The sequence below is a fragment of the Jaculus jaculus genome, chromosome 4 (genome assembly GCF_020740685.1).
Source record: "Jaculus jaculus isolate mJacJac1 chromosome 4, mJacJac1.mat.Y.cur, whole genome shotgun sequence".
In the NCBI taxonomy this organism is placed as follows: Eukaryota; Metazoa; Chordata; class Mammalia; order Rodentia; family Dipodidae; genus Jaculus; species Jaculus jaculus.
In genome coordinates, this window is record NC_059105.1 from 146,128,390 (window position 1) to 146,149,083 (window position 20,694).

Below are 20,694 nucleotides of genomic sequence, written 5' to 3' on the forward strand. Positions count from 1 at the left end.
GAGCGAGAACCTACCTCAAAAAACATAACAAAGGCTGGAAAGCTGGATTAGCAGTTAAGGCCCTTGCCTGCAAATCTTAAGGATCCAGGTTTGATTCTACAGTACTGATGTAAAGCCAGATGCACAAAGTAGGGCATGTATCTAGGGTTCACTTGCTGTAGGCCCTTGTACACCCATGCTCTCTCTGCTTAGAAATAAATATAAAATATATATAAAAAAACATATATATATATATATATATATATATATATAGAGAGAGAGAGAGAGAGAGAGAGAGAGAGAGGGGGGGGGGGGGCAAGTTTCTATTTTTGGGGGAAAAGGACCAGGTAAAACTATGATGTGAATCTGGTTTAACAAATAAGCTTTGCACTGGGCATAAAGATTAACACTACAAAAGGGACAAATAATTGGTAGAAAATTAAAATACAATAGGTAAATTTTTTGAAATAAAATTTGTCATTGGCTCGCCAAACAAAATATGCTTTCAAAAATTTCAGAAGCTTTTTGAAATTTATTTCTAAAAGTCACAAACTCTTAAAAAGTAACAAATCTATACTAAAGGTACGTGCAGCAGCAAAATAAAAATAAGCACAGGAATACAAAAATGAACATAGCAATTTTTTAATTAACACAGTATTCTGGATACAAGTATAATACCACTAGGTGAGGACTGCCTTTACCTCAGAAACCTATGATAGCATGGGTAGAGATAAATCAGGCTTTAGGATAGCCTCTTCACTAGTCACATTTCAATCAGTGCTGACCACAAGTTAATGCAATTCCTTTTAGGCTAAGATTTTCAGTGAAATTATACAGCTAATCCTCCATGTAATACAGACCAATTTAACATGTTTTAAGGTAATCTGTCCTCATTTAATGGCAAAATGGGGTAAGTCAAACAAGGAGAGTCCTTACAAAGGCTAAGCATCCTTTTCTTTTAGGCCACCTTAAATTTTATCTTGCTTATATGTGTTTCCATTAACATTCAAATACAAATTTAGGCAAGTTTCAGCTTAATAATCCTGCCAACTATGCTTACTAAAGTTTCTATGCAATTAATACTTCAGGACAACCCAAAGATGATACGTAACTGGTTACAACAGTAAGATGTAAAACTTTTTAAAAGTTTTCTGGTCCCTTAAAATTTAGTAGGGCCACAGGCATTAACTGGAAGTAGCATTTGTTAAATAGTAATAAAAAAAGCCTTAATCAAAGATGATAATGATAAAATATATAGGCTCTCATACACAATCTTTCTAAATTTTCACCCTGTAAAAAAATGATTACAATGTCTTTCAGGCTTGCTATATGCTCCATATAATTAAAAAGAAACCAACAAGAAATTCAACATTTCAACAAGCTAGAACTATTTACTGTAAGCATATAGTGAAATTCTGGAAAACATACTACTATACTTTGAGAAAACACTAATGGTAAGCATGTGTTGAAGGCAGCTTATAAATGAAACATTACATATTATATGATTATGCATACAACTTATCAAAAAGGCTGCTATTTTTCCAAGAATAGCATCACACTAAACACTATATAATTAAGACTGAAAGCTTCTGTACACATGTTCTCTCTGCCTCCAAAGCAGCACATGCCTCTTAGACATTCTCTTGTTATCATATACCCATTGTGGTCTCACAAATTTTTGTTTGAGCAGGCTAATATAATCACTTAACTATTAAACAAATTTAACCAGTTTCAGGGAACAAGTTTCATAATCAGTAAAGGAACATAAACATTAGCTTCCCCTAACAGAAGGGGAAACTCGTATGTGGGAATAGTTGCAAGCCTGGAAAAATACTTCTATAGGAACAGACTATGAAGTCAGTAATGAACTCAAATGTGAATTATCTTTCTAGTGCAACATCAGTCTCCTTACTAGACTAACAGCTGTTCTGCCATGTTTGTTGGTAGTACTAATTAATATTCAGACAATACTGAACAGTTCAAATCACATGGAATTCTGAAAAACTAGAATGATTATTTTTTACTCTGAAAATAGTGCTATAAAACTCAATTATTTTCTTAGCTTCTTCAGTGTCCTACCATCTTCATTTAAACATGGTCGCCTGCAATTCTTTCCTGAGGAAGTGAAAACCAAACCCATTGAGCTGTGGCCTTGTGTGCTTTACCAGCTGCAGCCTGTGTCGGGTGTTATGGGGGCTGCTTGAACATAGCCCAACAGGAGAAAAACATAAACTTCAAATTTTGACAAGTGATTTTTTTTTTTTTTTTTGGTAGCATTAAGCTTTAAAAGTAGAAAACAAAAATATAAAAGCAGATGGTCATTTTTCTGATAGCCTGACTTAGGGTTTACAGTCTGTAAAAGACCCTATAGACAACTGTTTCTTAAAGATGCAAACTGTAGTATTTTTACTAATGTTAGCTTTTTACTTAATGGAAATTTGTGGCACAATGACGTCAAGTCATATAAAGTTATAAAATGCCACTGCTTTGTAAGAGAAACATAAACTCCAATGTTTTCAAATATATTTTTTAAAAATATTAAAGCTCTAGTTCTGTTATCAGTTGCTAATTTAAATTTGAACCCCCTAATGAAGAGGACTTATCTGGGCTAAATAACTTTGATAACCTTACAGTATAGTGAGGTTCTAATAAACTAGACATGGCTGACCTTAACCAGAACTGATTATTTCTGACTCAAACAGCTAGGCAGCAAAAATCTACTACAAAAATCTTGCCCCAGTTTCCAGAAAACTGCTTACTTGTCCAAGTTTAAAAACTTTCTGCCATCAGAGGCAAAGCAGATAAAAGTGAAAGTAAAATTTGTTTTTAGTCTATTTGCCTAAATAAACTCTTCAAAAATCTTAAGGAAAAGTGATGTCTAGACAGCATCTTTATCATTTGATCTGTCAGCCAAAAAGTAACTACTAATTCCCTGTACAGAGGAAATTCAATTGCAGTATTTAAAAGATCAGTCCCATAGTCTTAACACCAAGACATGAAAAAGTTTGCAAATCCAAGACGATGCTTAATATGAAAGCCACTGTTCAAAAATTTGTGTTCATTGTAAGACTAAAATCTTGTCACTGCAAAATCCTCCACTTTAGTCTTTCAGTCACTTGAAGCTGCTACTAAAAACAGTACATCTTTAAAAGGGAGAGAGACAGGAAGTGAAGGAGAGTGAAGTGAAATACATATTAACAGTTTGAAATGAAGTAATTTTTTTCCTAGGGATCTCAAGCAGTAAGAACCTTTTTGTACATTCCCTTATGGATCTCAAGCTAAATGAACATTTTCTACCTTCCCTTCCACTTTAAAGAGGGTCCTCTAGTCAGAGTAATTCCTTTAAGTTACTGTGAGTGCTATGTCATGGCAGCAGCTTCAATTTCCTAGGCTAGACTCTTCAATCCGAATAACTAAGTAACCTCATAAGAATATTCATACATGGCAACGGGCTAAAAATGCAGGGCAATTCCTCCATGCACACGCTCAGGAGAAAAACCATCCATTTTAAAGATCACCATCAGGTACACTCTATACCTAAGTTTTGCTTTATACCACTGGTGACTAAAATTAATAGTTTTGCAGTGAGGTCTTATTTTCTTTCTGCCTGCAACTATATACACATTGCAAAACTATTCCATATCACATGATTTTAAATGAAATAAATATAAAAATGAACTACACAATCAACACGTTAACTTTAATACTCCACATTATTTATCTTGATCACAATGGTGATAACCTCCTTGTCAACAATCTTGTGAGTTGAGGAGCTGATTCTCATTCTCATAGCCATCAGGCAGATACGCTCTCCTCAGCTGGTCTGACTTAGGTATGGAGCCTCCATTCTTCACATGGCGAGACAGGAAAGCACGAACTGCTGGATGATCGGCCTTCTCCAGGGGGATGTTGGCTTCCAGGCACATTTTCACAAAGTCCTGGATAACACTGACTTTCTCTGTTTGTGCAGTACTGTTGCACTGGAGAGACGCAGTGAGTGGCCTCTGCTTCTTCCTCACGTTCTGCTCTTCAAATTCCGCCTTCCTCTTGGTATGAGTCTTTGACTTGAGGTGGTCACTAATGGCAGACTTGCGGACATGATTCAGAACCACATTGCAAGACGTGCAGAAGAGTTTTCCTCCGTCTTCGTGGAGCTCACCTCCAAATTCAGTGACTCGATCCAGGGGTGTCACATACAAAGCAGTCTTAGAACGATTACGAGCAGGTGGTGCCGTTACTACAAATCGTTCCATTCTGACTTTGAGTAAGGTTCTTTCAAGAGAAGAAAAACAGGTTAGTATTATGACAATACTCACTCGAAGTAATTAGCAGATAAAGGCAGGGTATAACCATCTTAAGATTAAAGACTTCAAAAAACTTAATTCACTGGATTCCTCAGGACTGCCAAAATTACTTTAATTTTTCTGGTAGGCTGTGTGCCCTAAGTCTCATCTAGTTAAGAAAGGCAAAACTAGCAAATTATGGGGAAAAGCCAGGCCCATTCCACGATTCTTATGACAGATAAATTAGAACTGAGAAGAAATAAGTCAAATTGTTATTCCAGGTGCCTCTTTTATTTTTTATTTTTATTTATTTATTTTTTTTGGTTTTTCGAGGTAGGGTCTCACTCTGGTCCAGGCTGACCTGGAATTAACTCTGTAGTCTCAGGGTGGCCTTGAACTCATGGCGATCCTCCTACCTCTGCCTCCCGAGTGCTGGGATTAAAGGCGTGCGCCACCACGCCCGGCTCCAGGTGCCTCTTTTAGAAAATCCTGATCACAAGTAAAAATCATGAATATTATTTATATTAATTTTGTCCAATTTAGATATGTGCTTAAGTTTAAGGAGTTCTAGGGTAAATATTTAAAGAATTTAACTTGGTACAAAATTTATAGTGATATGTGAGCTACTAAAGTGTATAAAGATGGGTATAAATTCCAAAGGGTGGTGGTAATCAAGCTATCCAAAGTAGTTGGGCTTGGTGGCCAATGCCCTTAGGCAGAGGTAGAAGGATTCCTGTTTCAGGCCAGCATGAGACTACAGAATGAGTTCCAGGTCAGCCAGGGATAGAATGAGACTCTATGCTTTAAAAAAAAAAAAAAAAAAAAAAAGTAACCAAACAAAAAACTAGAGTATCAGGTGTTTCCGAATTTTTGTGAATTGCTAAATTCTTGTTAGGATTCACAAGCACATCTGGCCAAAAGTCTATTTTAATAGGTCTACATTTTGTGTTTTTTCCACTACATTTTTTGATGCACAGCTCTCATTTGTCAGATTTTGTATTGAACTATTAGTTAAAATGACAGAGAAGACAGCTAGGAATCCTACCTAGTACTTAATGAATCATCACTGCAAGTATTTGCACTTTAAGTTAATGACATATATTTTTATATTCCTGACTATGATCAATGGCTGTAATCCAGGATTGCAAAACACTAAATGGTAAACTTTCTATGTATCTGGATTTCAAACTTGAAGTTATATATAATCTTTAAAAAAAAAAACCTGCATTTTTCTCAGGAATGCAGTCCATCTCTTTTTGGGACAACAAGGTCTCTCACTGGCCTGGAGCTCACCAATTAGGCTAGACAGGGTGAGCTGCAGGGATCCTCCTGTCTCTTCTCTACGTTGGGATTACAGGCTTTTTACACAGGCATTCGGACTCTAACTCAGGTCTTCATGCTTGTGAGGGAGGCATTTACCCACTGAGTTCTCTCTTCAGCTTACAAATATTTACCTCTTTTTAGTATAAAATGCTCAATCACTTGTGAACAGTCAATACTTTCCCCTGTCTTTTTTTTTTTTTTTAAATAGTTTATTTGAAAGCAGATATGGAGGGGTAGAGGGAGAGAAAGGGCATGCCAGACTCTCTAGCCACTGCAAACGACTTCCGATATACCTTGTGTATCTGGCTTTCGTGGGTACTGGTGAATGGAACCTGGGAACCTTCGGCTTTGCCTACAAACGTCTTAAGCACTGAGTCACATCTCCAGCCCACCTGTCTCAACATTAGAAGCTTGTTCATGCTACCACAGACGGAAATATCTATTCAGTAGAGCAAGTGATTCGGGTCACAAACCCAAAAGGACAAGAAGTTTTAAAAGCAGACAAGGTATTTTAAACAAATGAGGAAGTTAAGGGCAGCAACTTGCCAACAAAAATGAAGCAATAAGGAATTTACTCGAACAAAAATAAATAAGTAAATAAAACTCATCAGTTTTCAAATTTCAATGTTTACCGAATTAGTTTCCAGTTTTTTTGTTTGTTTGTTTTGATACTTAAGGTTCTCCAGCGCAAACCCAGGCACTTTTCCGTTTGCTCCAAGCGGGAAACGCCTTGAAATCAGATTTTCAACAAGTGGTGGTGGGGGAAGAGTTTCTGGGCTTGCACCCGGTTTTCCCTGCGGCGCCGGGAAGTCATGCCTATACTGAAAAACACCAACAAACAGAGAGGGCGAGGGAGAGGGGGGAGGGGAGGGGAGGGGAGGGGGAAGGGACGGGACCGGGACGGAAAGGTGAGGGTCGGCCCCAGCACGTCCCAGCCGCCCGCCGCGCACGCAGGTGTCTCGGGCCCGCCCTTCTAGGCAGCCTCCCGCCGCACTTCCCACCGAGTTCCTCCCGCCCGGGCGCGAGCCTCGCAGCGCCGCCCCGCAGGCCCGGGGCTCGGGCGGGGTGAGGCGGGGCGTCCCCGGCGAGCGTCTAGACGCCCTCCTCCCGCCGAGCAAGGTGGCGCCCCGGCCGTCGGCCCCGCTAGCCGGGCAGGGCCGCGTCCCAACGGTCGCCGGGGGCCCGGGAACTCGGCAGCCGAGTTGGCGGCAGTCCCCGGGCGGGGGCGGGCGGGCGGGCGCCGGCGGCCGCTGTCAGGCTCCCGTCTCCTCCTCCTCCCGCCGCCGACGGCGCCCGGCCCCGCCCCCCGCTTCGGGACGGCAGGCCCCGGGCCCACGGCCCGCACCAACGGCCGAGCCCACCTTCGGTCGGCGTAGCTCCTCGGAACGGTGGGATTGAGGCCGTGGTGAGGGGAAGTGGACGAGACACGCCGGAAACGAGAGGAGGAGGAAGAAAAGGAGGAGCAAGGCGTTGAAGGAGGAGGGCCCGCGGCCGCCGTCGTCCGCTCCAGCCCCGCCGCGGCCGCCGTGTCCCCCGCCGCTCCCCGTCCTAGGCGGTACTCAGCAACCGCTTTGCGGCATTGACCAATAGCCCGCGTGCCTCCCAGACTGACGGCCGGATCAGCCAGTGGCAGTTGCGGGGCGGGTCTGAGCATGATTGGCGGCTCTGCTTCTCCAGTGAAAGCTGGGGGCGTGGGTGGGCGGAGCCGGAAGTAGAGCCCAGCCGAGTGGCCCCTGTCCGGCTGGGGCGGAGGGAAAGGGGAGGGAACTAGAGGAGGAGGAGGAGGTGAGCCCAGGCAGCTACAGCAGCGGCGGCGGCGCAGGGGCTGGGTACGCGCTGGGCGGCGAGAGCCTCATGGCGGAGGAAGAGAGCGATCAAGAGGCCGAGCGCCTGGGAGAAGAGCTCGTGGCCATTGTGGAGTCCCCTCCCGGCCCCGTGGGGCTCAGAGCTCCGGGCGACGGCCGAGGCGGCGCCGGCGGCGGCAGCTGCGGTGGCGGCGCCGGGATCAGCAGCCGGGATTACTGCCGACGCTTCTGTCAGGTGAGGCGCCTGTCGGCCGCCCCGACTTGTCACCCGGCCCCCGGGCCTCTCGGCGTGTCCCGGCCTCGGGCCCCTGCGTGCGGGCTGTCTGCTGGACTCGATCCTGCCACGGGCCGGGCGCGCCAGTAGGAAGCCCCGCCGGCACCCACCCGGCTCGGGTGGGGGACGGGGAGCGGGTGGGGGGGGGGACGGGCGTACTTCGGGGTGCGGAGAAAGTGAGTTTGTTGGGTTGAAGGGCTGGGTAGAAGCAGGGTCAGCTGGCCGGAAAGCCTGTCCTGACAAGCCTCTCGCTCCCCATGGCGACCCCTTCCTGCCCGAGGGTCCCGCCTTTCTTCTGCGCCCTCCCTGTTCTTCTAGCTGCTTTCGGATCTCTGCCGAGGTCTCCGCCGGCCTCGCTCCTAATCCTGCGTTCTCTGGCCGGGAAGGGTGGCTGGAGGTCTCTCCCCGCCTCCTCGCTCCTGTCACTGCCACCCCTCCCCCTTCGGGGGTCTCCTGTCATCCCCTCTCTGGTCCCGCCGGGCCAGTTCTCCAGTTGGCTTTGGCGTTGACCCCCAAGCTCGGAGAGAGGGGCGTGAAGGGAGAGTGATTGTCATCTTTCCTTTTTTGACCCCCTTTTCCTGCCCGACGCACACGGTTTCTTAATTAACTGCTCACGGAGAAAGTCGTTTTCCTTAAACTATTGCTCCGGTTACACCACCCCTCCCCCTTCCTTTGCATTACAATGTTTTGTTTAGGCTGTAGAATTCAGTATCCAAAAAGTGACCGAAAATTTTCTTTACTCGGACAACTTGCATTAGAATTGGATCTAGTTTAGTGTTTGACTGCAGTAAAATATAGCACCAGTCTACTTAGGTAGGGATAAAGTTTGTGTAAAATACATACATTTATAGTTTAAGTGTTTTGTTATCATTCATAACACTTTTTATTGGAAAAAATACTATTTTTTAATCCTACCCCCTTTAAAATTTGTTTCTTGAATTAATAGGATTTAGTTTCTGGCTCCACCACATCTTGGTTGTTTGCAAGGTACTTAACCTCTCAGTGCCTCAGTTTTCCTTTTCTGTCAATTAGGATAATTGCAAATGGGCAAATAAGGAATTGGCTAAGTTAGTTATTCCTTTGATTGTGGAAAGAAGCATGCAATAGAGCTGACAAGGAGTGGGCATTACAGTTACTGACATTTGGTTTTATGCCCCTCTAAGTATTGAAAAAGTATGAAATTGGTATTTTCTGCTTTTATTGATGCTTAAATACAAATTGCTTTTGACATTTCCACCAGTATCATAGATAAGTTTGGAGACTGAAACAGCTGGTGGCATAGTGAATTTATCTTGTTCCCCATTTAGTGACTTTTTCGAAAGCGTATTTTTTATCTTGATAATTGATGCTCATTGAGGCTCAGTGCCTTGTTTCAGAGAATTTTGTCTTGTACTTGTTTTATGCTGGAAACCATAACCGTTGATAGACTTTGCCTCTATAGGAATTTTAAACTTTAAAATGATAGACATGTTTTTTTAAAAAATCATTTAAGTGAGGAAGGGAGGGAAAGAGACTGTGTGTATGGGTACCCCAATGCCGCTTGCCTCTCTGCAAATGAACTCTGGAACGTGTGCTTAACTTTTTGCATAAGGCTTTACGTGGGTCCTGGGGGAATCAAGCCCCGTTGGGTGAGCTTTGCAAGCAAGCACCTTTAACCACTGAGCAATCTCCCCAGCCCTATAAATTGATGTGTTTAGTGTATTCAAGGGCAGAAAAGGTTTTTGCATAGCGCTCCCTCGGCTCCCTCGCTCGCGCGCGCTCTCAGTGTGTGTGTGTTGGGGATTGCACCCAGGGCTAACTCTCCCACTTAGCTCTACTCCCAGCCTGCTATTGATCATATTAATATTGTTAATTTATTTAAAATAACTTCTCATTGCTGAAGAACCAGAAGTTTTGAGCACCAAAACATATTTGGAGAACTTTTGACTACTCATTTGTTGGTGGAAATAAACTTTTAACAAGTGAACCCATTTAGCTTGGGAAAAACTGTCTTCAATAGGGTTTGGGAACTGAGGCACGTGGATCACAAGTTCAAAGCTAGCTAGAACTACACAGTGAGACCCTGACTCAAAACAAACAACCAAAGCTTGATCATTGGCAGTAAAATATTTTAAGAATGAAATTGACTTTTTTTTTTTTCTAAAGGTAGGTAGGTTCTCTAGTTTAGGTTGACCTGGAATTCACTATGTTGTCTCAAGGTGGCGTTCCTCCTACCTCTGACTCCCCAGTGTTGGGATTAAAGGTGTGCACCACCACGTGGGGCTGAAATTGACTTTTATAAAAATTCTACCTACTGAATATCCAAGAATAAAACTGAAAAAAGGAAAACGTTGCAGACTTTCACTAACTGTATTCCTGTGCTGTGCTGCCATGATTTCATGTTACGGTGCTTCACCTGCAGCTTTGTTACCCACTGTGGGCTACTCCTGTGATCATCAGAACGTTGTGTCTGTTCTAACTCCACCTGTAGGTGAGCTCTGAAACTTTTTTCAATTTAAACTTTTAGAGGGAATAAAAGAATCACCTTTAATGAGTTAGATTCCATGTACTGTAATTAAATACTACTATATTGTTTTATTTACCAGTAAGTGAAACAGTGGCTTATAAAACCTAATTCCCAAAGATTATTTTTTCCTAAATATTTGATCCCTAATAACTTAATATTAAGTAATTTGCATTCATTAGTGAATTGCATAATGACGAGTAATCCTTAAAATAGAAACTATTGGGGAGGTAATATGATGGAGAATGGAATTTCAAAGGGGAAAGTGTGGGGGGTGGGGAGGGAGGGAACTACCATGGGATTTTTTTTTTATAATCATGGAAAATGCTAATAAAAATTTAAAAAAAATAGAAACTATATACGTAAACAAGTGATAGTTAAATATATAAATTCTAGGGCTGGATAGATGGCATAGTGGTGAAGGCACTTGCCTGTGAAGCCTAACTCCCCATAACCCACTTAAGCCAGGTGCTTATGTGGTGCATTCTATCTGGAGTTTATTTGCAGTGGCAGAAGGCGCCCATTCTCTCCATTTCTCTTTCCCTCCCTTTCTCTCTCTAATAAATAAATAAATATTTATAAAATAAATAAAAAGTAAAAAATATGTATTAAAATGGTAAATTCCATTCACATCTGAGCAGTAGTGAGAAGAAAGGCGCCCATTTATCTTCCTCCCTTTGTCCGGAAATATGCATCAAAATTTCTTGACGGTTGGGTGTTTGAAAGGAGAGGAGGGGGAACAATTATTTTATCATAAGGAAAAGGGAAATAGAAGAAGGGATAGAAAGTGGGACTGACTGCTTCTAGCACTTCCTCCCTTGGTCCTTGTTAGTTATCTTCTCAACAGATGCTTAAACAGACTTGCCCTTTAACCCTTATCTAATCTGCTTTGATGATGAAAAGGAGGGGAAGGTACCTTTTATTGAGAGCTTTTTAACTCTTAACCTTCAGGTATCAAGTTACATGGCTAGAACTGAAGCCTGAACTAACTAGTTAACTTATCTTAGATTCCAAAGAATGGGTAAACTGGGGTTGGACCTATTGAAAGGCAGATTAAAATGATAAGTCCCCAAATATTTAAATTTTGTAGGGGGGGAGGGGGGAGGCAAGTTGGTTCAGTGGAAGGGGAAAATTCTATAAAAGTTTAAAAATTATTCTTTCATTATGCCATAGTGGTAAAAAAAAAAAAAGGATATTTCAGGGAACAGGTTATTATTCTCTGTCTTGTTAGTTGCAGGCACCATTCCCCCAAGTCCTAAAGGCTACAGTAATTAGAAGTTGTTTTGGCAATATATTGTAAAGGAAGCAAGTGAAAGTACTTCTTCCTGATGTTGGTGTCAGGATGAATCTAAGATGAATAAGCATTTCTGGAGATACCTGGATGTTTTAACTAAAGTAACTGTAAGATTATTTTGTACTACATTGAGCTTGATAGCCATCTCATGAGGAAGACCTGGGTGTAACATGAGTGTTTGAACATACAGATTTTAGTATTGTAGCTAGCTTATAGATAGGCTTAAATAGATGGAAGGTATTAATGTTTCTGTGATGTGAAATCCCCTGAGGGTGTTAGGAGTGGCATTAGAGATAATCTAATCTGTTAGTAGGTTATACTTTGTATCTCATAGTGAACTTTAGAGAAAATTTAGAAATGTTATCATCCTTTAAATTCTAGCTTGTTTATAAGCATTCTGTTTATAACCAAATGCTCCTGGGGAAGCCCACTAAATTGTAAAGCAACTGCATTTTCTCTGTGGTGGGATCTCAGAGATTCTGTTTCCTGCAGGGACATTTGGTAGCCTCAGAATAGTTTCGATTGTTGTGACTGGCAGCTAGGGGGTAGAGGCCAAAGATGCTGCTGAACATCCTCTAAGGTACATGAGAGCCCCACGACAAGGAAGGATCCAGACTCAAATACCAGTACTCCCAGGTTGAGAAGCCTGCCTGCCTTTGTTTTGAAACTTTGAGTATTTTATTTGTATAATGCAAATTCTGACCAAAAAAATTTTTTTTAAAGTACTTAGTGGTTTTTAAATAAGTTGTAAGCAACTGGTGTGGTTTATGGATTTTTGTTTTTATAAAATGTATGTTACTTTTTTTTCAGAGAAATTTAAATATTATTGTCTTATGAAAAAATCAGCCCTAGTCTCTTAAAATTTACATAAAATCCCTAGTTACATGAAGTTTCTCAGTGTATATAGTACAATTTTTCAAACCAATTCTTGTCACTAATTGAAATTATCTTTTAATTTATCTATAATTTTATCAATGTACATAGTTTTAGAAGTCATATAAGGCCTGAATATGAAGAATTACTGTTTGCTGCTAATGGAGACCTGATGTAAGTGGTTTAAACAAGGTCAGTGTTTATTTCTCCTATAAAAAGTCTGACAAGAGGGGCTGGAGAGATGGCTCAGCACTTAAAGGTGCTTGCATACAAAGCCTGATGGCCCAGGTTCAATTTCCCAGTACCCACATAAAGCCAGATGCACAAAGTGGCACATGTGTCTCTTCATTTGCAGGAGTCCTTGACCTGCCTGTTCTCTTTTCTTCCTAACCTGAGTTTGTCTCATGATCCATTATATCTGATTTCCAAGTGACAGGAACAGGGTCTTTGTAATATTAGTGAAAAACATCTTTCCCTAAATTTCATTCAGTGACTTCTGACACGTTTAATTAGTCCCATCCACCAAGAATGTTAGAGCTATTTAAACTTTCTGTGTTTTCTTGACCAATTTACTATGATTCTATTTACGAAGTAAGGAAGAAAACAAAGATTGATATTATAAGGGCCTTTTTATTTGCCGTAGCTTACAAAACATATAATAAAAGCCATTCTCTAACATCCCTTTCCTTCTGTCCTTGTTCTTCAGTCCATCCCTTTATATTTATCTCTGATTAATTGCAGATGTGATCAGCTCGCCTAGTTGAGGGTGAAGGTAGGGACCACCTCCCCATTTTTCTTTATCTTTAATATTGTATTTTATTTTTTATTTTCTTTGTTTGAGAGAGGGAAAGAGAGAGAGAATGGGTTTGCTAGGGCTTCCAGTCACTGCAAGCGAACTTCAGATGCATGCGTCACCTTGTGCATCTTGTTTAAGGGTACTGGGGAATTGAATCGAGGTCCTTTGACTTTGCAGGTAAGCGCCTTAACCGCTAAGCCATCTCTCCAGCCCCTCTCCATTTTTCTATTCAGTATATCCAGTGTATGTACTCATTGAGTCTACCCCCATTTTCTTCCTACTCCTTTCCTCAAGGAATCACCCTTTCTCCCATTGTTCAGGTTCTTTCTTAAAGTTCAGGCTTTCCAGAAAATTAAAGGAGTTAAGTTCCATTGTTTTGACACTAGGGAGAACCTGGGGAAGATCCTTAAGCTGATTTTTGACTATGTAATGTTGACTATTCTTGTACTTCCATGTGTAATGCCTCAAATTCCTGAGATTTTCTGGGATTCTAAAGGCCTTATGCACAAATCAGCATGCTCCTAAACAACCCCTACTGATAGTTTGGATTTCAGTTTCTCAGGTCTGTTAGGTTAGTTACCCTGCATCCAGTTTCAGCTACCTAGATATAATCATCTCTCCTACATTTTCCTTTTCTTTTTCTTATGGGTTTAGGTTTTATAAAATGAAATCGCCTTCACTGTTATTTTAGTGGCCTTTGCAAGTGAGAACAAAAGTAAATGTGTGCTTACTTTGCCACATTTAACTAGACATCTCATTTGTTTTCTGGCTTAGTAAAGAATAATAGATATGGAGATAAAGAAAAGGAAAATACTGAAAGTGATTTATTTTCTTTAGCAAGGAATACCCTACTTTTTACATGTATGTGTTAGGCATGTTCATGTGTGTGTAGGTGTTCATGTAGGGTTCATGTAGGCACTTGTGAAGGCCAGAGGTTGATACTGGGTGTCTTCATCTGTGGCATCTTGTTAATACTTAAAAAGTTTGAGATTTTGGATTTTTGAGTTAGAGATGCTCAGGCTTAAGTATAAAAGCTACTGGAAAAACAGCAGTTGATTGCTCTTTTATAAGTAAAAAAGACCAAAATATGCCTAATTTCAAGCGGTGAGTGGCTTATTAACATATGCTTATGGCTGAATTTGATAATAGATAATTTTTTCTTACACCTGTTTATTTTCTGGGATTTTTCTGAATTAAATCTTTTATAAATGAAAGAAAAAAATGGAAAAATATTTATTTCCTTGACATACAGATTACTTTCAGAAACAAAGTACAGTTAATTTTGAGTATGATGGAATAATTTTCATGCATATACTATATGTGGTGTATGCATTTTTGTGCATGTGTGAAGAAGCCAAAAGAGAATGTGGGTGTGTCCTCCATTGCTCATATATGTGTTTCCTTGAAATGGAGTTTCTTATTAATTTTGGTGCTTGTGGGTTTTGCAAGGCCCAGTGATTCTCTGGTCTCTGCCCCGACGGCATTATAGGTATGCATGGATGGTCATGGCAGCTGTTTATGTGGGTTTTGAGGAGAAGAAGAACTCAGGCCCCTCTGGCCATCTTGCTCTCATGGGAAGCACTCGTAGCCACTGAGCTATCTCTAGCCCAGAACATGCTAAAAATTTCTGGCTCCTGAATATGTGAAATGTTTATCTTTTATATTTTAAAAAGGATGATTTGCTAAGTCCATCAATGAAATCCTGTTCTTAAGTAATGTATTGATATAAAGTCTTCATCAATGAGGTCCTAAACTGACATAAATTATTGACCCAAAGCCTTACCTGTATGTTTACCATTGCTTTATAAATAACCAGTAATTATATAATTAAAATTTTTTAAAAAATCTATTTCAGGCTGGGGTTGTGGCCTAGTTGATAGGTCTTGCCTAGAATACTTGAGCCATGGATGTAATCCCCAATTTAAATTTTGTAAATAATAAGGTAAAAGGAAGCATTTTAAACTTAAGTTTATTGCTTTTAAGTCTTTAAGTGATTTTTGTAGCCCTGTCAAAAAGGCACCAGTTGTGCTGATATTTTTGGCACCATTTTTTCTCATCTAATTTTTCTGCCAAAATGTGCTAAATTAACGCCTTAACCATTAAAAAATACTTTAAATCAAATTTAAGAAATACTTGTAGCTGGGCCTCAGGGTACAGGCCTGCAACCTCAGCTGCTTTTAAGGCTAAAGCAGGTGGATTTCATGTGAGGCCTTAATAGGAATTCCTAGTAATGCAAAAAGATTTATTTATTTATTCATTCATTCATTCATTCATCCATTTATTTTTCAAGGAATGATCTTGCTCTGGTCTGACTTGGGATTCATTATGTAGTCTCAGGCTGTCCTCAGACTCAACAGTGATCCTCCTACCTCAGCCTCCCAAGTGCTGGGCGGGATTAAAGTCATGTGCCACCACACCTGGCCAAAATGAATTTGTTTTAAAACAAGAAAGAAATCTGCTATAAGTGTCCGATGGTATATTAGGAAACATGTAAGCAATCAAATCTAGTGTATTGAGTTCTGTTTCAGTTGTACATTGATATATAATGGTGAAAACTTTAGGAGAGGGTAAAACACTGGTAGCAACATATATATGACTAGAGATTGATCCGTGAAGTATGTTATGTAAGATCCTAAAGTTGAGTACTCTGTATCATCAACTCCAAAGCAGTAGTGACTAGGAAAATAATGGAAATACTTCTCATCTAGGCAGTAGAGAAACTGTTGATGTGAATGTTGAAGCTTGTCACTTGCCAGGTTTTGCGGTACAGAGGTGTGTGTGTATTAACATTTTGATAAATGCCATGAAGGAGTACATTACTACATGGAGAGCTCATACACATGATTACTTTTAGATTCTTGAGCAAAGGGAGTTCTGCTGTGGTTTAATTTGAGCATGCTCAATTTAAGGTACTTAAGCTTCATCTTAGCAGAGTTTAAAGATAGCTGGACTTGTAGAAACCATAGCACAACAAGAGAGACCTGGTTTTTGTTGCTGTGTGGATGGTATTTGATGCTGGGTGTCCACATGACTTCTCTCTGGGGAAAAAAAAAAATTAGAGAGTAAGAAGAGGACTTAGAACTGAAGTTGAGGAATTGCAAGATTAAATGGTCCAGTCAGAAGGAATGAGCTTTTAAATGAAGCTTGAGAAGGATTAAATAACTAGAAAACAAGGGGATAGTAGTGTCAGAGAAGGCAAGGTGAGAAAATGTCTCAGAAATGGATGAGTGGTGACCAACAGCAGAAAACTTTTGAAGCTGGGTGTGGTGGTACACACCTTTAATCCCATCACTCAGGAGGCAGAGTTAGGGGGATTGCTGTGAGTTTGAGGCCACCCTGAGACAACTACATAGTGAATTCCAGGCCAGCCTGGACGAGAGTGAGACCCTACCTTGAAAAACCAAAAAGAAAAGTTCATTTGTTGAGAGGACATGGAACGGGTTGGAGAGGAAAGAGAACAGAGGTCTAAAATAGCAGCTACTTAGTGAGGTAGATTAAGTTTTCAAAACATAAAGCAGTGGTAAATGAACAGGTAAGAGTGCAAATACAGGACCATTTCAGTTTGCAGATATTAATGTAGAGCGACCACTAATATGTACCTGTGTTTATTAATGCCGATCTGCCTGGATAAAGGCATGGAGAACCTGACTCATTTATTCAGGATTGGATGATACACTGTAGTTGATAAATTAATTAAATTTGAAGAAAACTTTACAGGCATGTTTCCTAACTTTGTGAAAAAAACAGCATAGAGAAATGAAAGATGAAGAAAAAGGAAAAGTAATTAGATTAGTATAGAAGTTCAGAGAAAAATATATTACATACATATATGCACACATGACATGCATTTGTACATTATCCCAGTAAGAATGTACTCATTAATTTGTATTTCTAGAATTAGAGCTTATTGACATAACCGGGATGTTTTGACTATAGTTGAAATGTTCTAAATTATTATCACTAATTACTGTTGCTTTTTTGAGAAGTAGTAACATAGACACAGAATTTTAAAAAATGACCAAAGGTAGCAAAACTTACTTTTGTCTTAGTGTTATTTCCTATTGCTAAAATAGAATATAGCAGGTTGTATAATTTACAACAAATCTGTGTGGTTCTGAAGGATGAGATTCCAAGGTCCAGGGACTGCATCTGGTAAGGGTCTTGTTCCTGACTTCAATCACGATGGGAAGCACCGTGTTTCAAGAGCAAAGGCGCCTGTGCACTTGGGTTTCTCTTGTTAAACCACTAGTTGCATCATGTTTGCTGCTACCTTTGTGACATTATGTAGTTCAGGTTCCAAGGCCCTGACCATCAACATACCAACGCATACCATCAACAAATATTAAGTTTTGAAAACATGAACTTTGGGAGACATTCCAACTACAGCACCAATAATTTGATATGTGTGTATAACATTTGTAATAACTAAAAGGTTTTATTGGAATGTTTTATGTATGTATATGTGCTATATATGCATATTTCTCCTGTTGTGTTTGCCATCTGTCACCAAGTATGATAGTTGCTTGTCTGTTTTAACTCATTTAAGTTGCTACAATAAAATAATGTGTCATTCATTCAAAATGGCCTGGATATCCATGGCCTCACAGTGCCTGACACTACGTGCATAAGACCATCATAAGAGGAGGAAGAGATCATGACATCAAAAGTAAAAGAGGGGCTGGAGAGATGGCTCAGCGGTTAAGTGCTTGTCTGTGAAGCCTAAGGACCCTGGTTCGAGGCTCGGTTCCCCAGGTCCCACGTTAGCCAGATGCACAAGGGGGCGCACGCGTCTGGAGTTCGTTTGCAGAGGCTGGAAGCCCTGGCGCACCCATTCTCTCTCTCCCTCTATCTGTCTTTCTCTCTGTGTCTGTCACTCTCAAATAAATAAAAAAAAATTAAAAAAAAAAAAAGTAAAAGAGACTGATTGAGATGGGGAGGGGGTATGATGGAGAATGGAGTTTCAAAGGGGTAAGTGGGGGGAGGGAGGGTATTACCATGGTATTTTTTATGATCATGGAAGTTAATAAAAAAAATAAAAAAATAAAAAATAATGTGTCATTATTTTCATTTTTCAGATAAGGAAATTAAGACCAAGAGAGTATATGACTTGGCCAAGTCTTGTTGCTAACATGTTATATTTGGCTTTTGGGGCCTGGGTTACCTCACTTAGTATAATCCTTTCCAGATCCATCCATTTTCCTGCAAATTTTAATAATTTCATTTTCCTTATTGCTGAGTAGAACTCCATTGTATAAATGTGCCACATCTTCATTATCCACTCAACAGTTGAGGGACATGTAGGCTGGGTCCATTTCCTAGCTATTTTGAATACAGCAGCAATAAACATGGATGTCTAAGTATCTCTAAGGTAGTGAGATGAGTCCTTGGGATATATGCCTAGAAGTGGTATAGTCATATGGAAAATCTATTTTTAGCTGTCTCAGGAACCTCCCCCCCCCCACTGATTTCTATAATGGTTGTACCAGATTGCATTCCCACTAATAGTGTAGAAGGGTTCCTGTTTTTCCACATTCTTGCCAACATTTATTGTCATTTGTTTTCATGATGCTCACCATTCTGACAAGAGTGAGATAGAAATATCAAAGAAGTGAATGTGTCTCCATACTTCTTATAGGTCTATTTAAGTGGTTAATCTCATCTTGATTTAATTTGGGGAGGTTATATACATCAAGGAAACCATCCATTCTTTCAGATTTTCAAATTTATTGGAATATATATGCCTGTAAGGGCTCTTGCCTAAGACATGTAAGAACCCAGCTTTGATTCTCCAGAGCCCATGTAAGCCGGATGCACAAGATGGCACATGTGTCTGGGGTTTGTTTGCAGTGGGTAGAGGCCCTGGCACACCCATTTATTCTCTCTCTTTCCCTCTGGATCTAGTAAATAAATAAAGATTTCAAAACTTGCCATACAGCACAACAATAATCCAAATACAACACAGTTCTGAACCTTTGCTGCACTGCATGTAATGCAGCTCGCTGCCTGTGAGTGTTTTTGCAAGAAACTTTAGTGGCATTGCCAATCCCTCTCTCTCTCCTGTCATTGTTTTCATAACACAGTAGGGTTAGTAGTTGGGATGAAGAAAATGTATAGCCCAAAGTTACTAGTAGGCCCTTTAAGAAAAATGTGTCAGTCCCTGTCCTAGATTCTTATTTATTCTTTGCAACAATTTTATAAGCACTATTTTTGTCTTCATTTTATAAATGATGCAACTGAGACTCAGGCTAAGTAACTACTCTTAAAATTTATCTCTAGATACAGTTATATCTCAAGATGATGATAATGCTTGTATATGGATAAAATAGTGATGGATGATTATTTTCTCAAATATTATACAAACTATAGCAGTATGCATAACATTATGAAAAGAAGAATGTGTAAAAGTTAGGTAGATGAGCTATTAGAACTCATTCATTTTTAAGATTTCATGTAATCCTGAGTGCCTTTTTAAAATTTTTTTAATTTTTAATTTTTTTTTTTTTTGAGGCAATGATGGAAGCTTTTATTTAGGAAAAACACCAGCTGCCAGGACTGACTTTGAAGAGCAGAGCCCAGTCAACTTGAGATTCCAGATAGTGGGCTATATAGAGCTTTTCATTTGGTGGAAGGTGAGGAAGGGAAAAGAACTCCTATGCTCTTTACATTAGCCATTTCAAATAGCTAGGGTGTGAGACCGGAAGTGACCAGGTGACCTGGGAGATAAGGGGGCAGTCTTGGGACAAGGAAGGGATAATGGTCAGGGATTCCTTGAGGACTGTGGATAACCCACTTCCTTATGTCTTTGTTGTCCTGCTGTCCTTGGTGACTCCATTTTTGGGAGCCTGTCTTTAACATTGCAGCTTTTTGTTAATTAGGCAGAAGGCTAATTTTTTCATGTTGACCATAAGGGCGATAAGTTCTTATGGGAGAGGCTGGATAATGCAGTCTATAGGTCTCCCTTCAGGGCAGGTGATGAAGCAGTTTCATGGTGGCTAGAGGTGGCGGAGTGGTGAGCTCAACAGCACTAGTGTAGCATGTTGCTACAACTTGGTCCTGAATGAACCAGAGACTTCTTTTGTATCATCCCTATAATGAGCTATCTTCAGGGAAGTTGCTGGCAGATACCTGTTATAGAGAAGGTGAGCGAGATGGGCTCTGTGTACTCTGTGAAAAGGCAGAAGGGAGAAGAAAGGAGCTTGTTACTCTGGTCGATAGCTGTGACATCAAAATGCCAGGCATAGAGGGAGGATAAGCATTCAGAGGCAAGGGATAGAGGGCTTGGGGCAAGAGAGAGGAGGCAGGGGGGCATTTTGGCATCAGGGGAAGAGTAGGAACACAAAAGAGTTTAAGTGCAAGATTGTCCGTTGGGGTGGCAGTGTACTTATCCATGAGATAGGGTAAGGTCTAAGGAAGGAGGGGCCCCGAGGAATAGCTCTGATTCTTGCTAAGGCACGTGGAAGGAGCTGGGATCAGAGTAGGTGAAATTAATCAGGGATGGGCAGAGGCAGAAGACTTGAGTTAATGTTAGAGTCTAATATTGTAAGTCAACATAAGACAAGGGAAC

General features: G+C 40.5%; 2 protein-coding genes across 4 annotated transcripts in view; one reads left to right on the top strand and one right to left on the bottom strand.

The window, feature by feature from the left end:
* Nucleotides 1–605: 605 nt before the first annotated feature.
* Nucleotides 606–7,116, bottom strand: Cggbp1 (CGG triplet repeat binding protein 1). Of its 3 annotated transcripts, none has more exons than XM_045147612.1 (3): nt 6,947–7,116; nt 6,218–6,401; nt 606–4,251 (listed from the first exon to the last, which is right to left on the bottom strand). In XM_045147612.1, exon 3 carries the CDS (start codon nt 4,230–4,232, stop codon nt 3,729–3,731), a length of 504 nt encoding a protein of 167 aa, XP_045003547.1. In that variant the 5' UTR covers nt 4,233–4,251; nt 6,218–6,401; nt 6,947–7,116; the 3' UTR covers nt 606–3,728. The 3 variants fall into 3 exon arrangements, with proteins under 3 accessions (XP_045003547.1, XP_045003548.1, XP_004663319.2); XM_045147613.1 differs by having other exon boundaries at nt 6,218–6,406; XM_004663262.2 differs by lacking the exon at nt 6,218–6,401.
* Nucleotides 7,117–7,408: 292 nt separating this feature from the next.
* Nucleotides 7,409–20,694, top strand: part of Znf654 (zinc finger protein 654) — a 96,312-nt gene continuing 83,026 nt past the window's right edge. Inside the window, exon 1 of the mRNA XM_045147285.1 lies at nt 7,409–7,625. Coding sequence (XP_045003220.1) covers nt 7,440–7,625 — 186 coding nt within the window. The 5' untranslated portion in view covers nt 7,409–7,439. The remainder of the gene's footprint in view (nt 7,626–20,694) is intronic.

Coding starts and splice junctions, on each gene's coding strand:
- Cggbp1 (XM_004663262.2), bottom strand. CDS start 4,232: ATGGAACGATTTGTAGTAACGGCACCACCTGCTCGTAATCGTTCTAAG.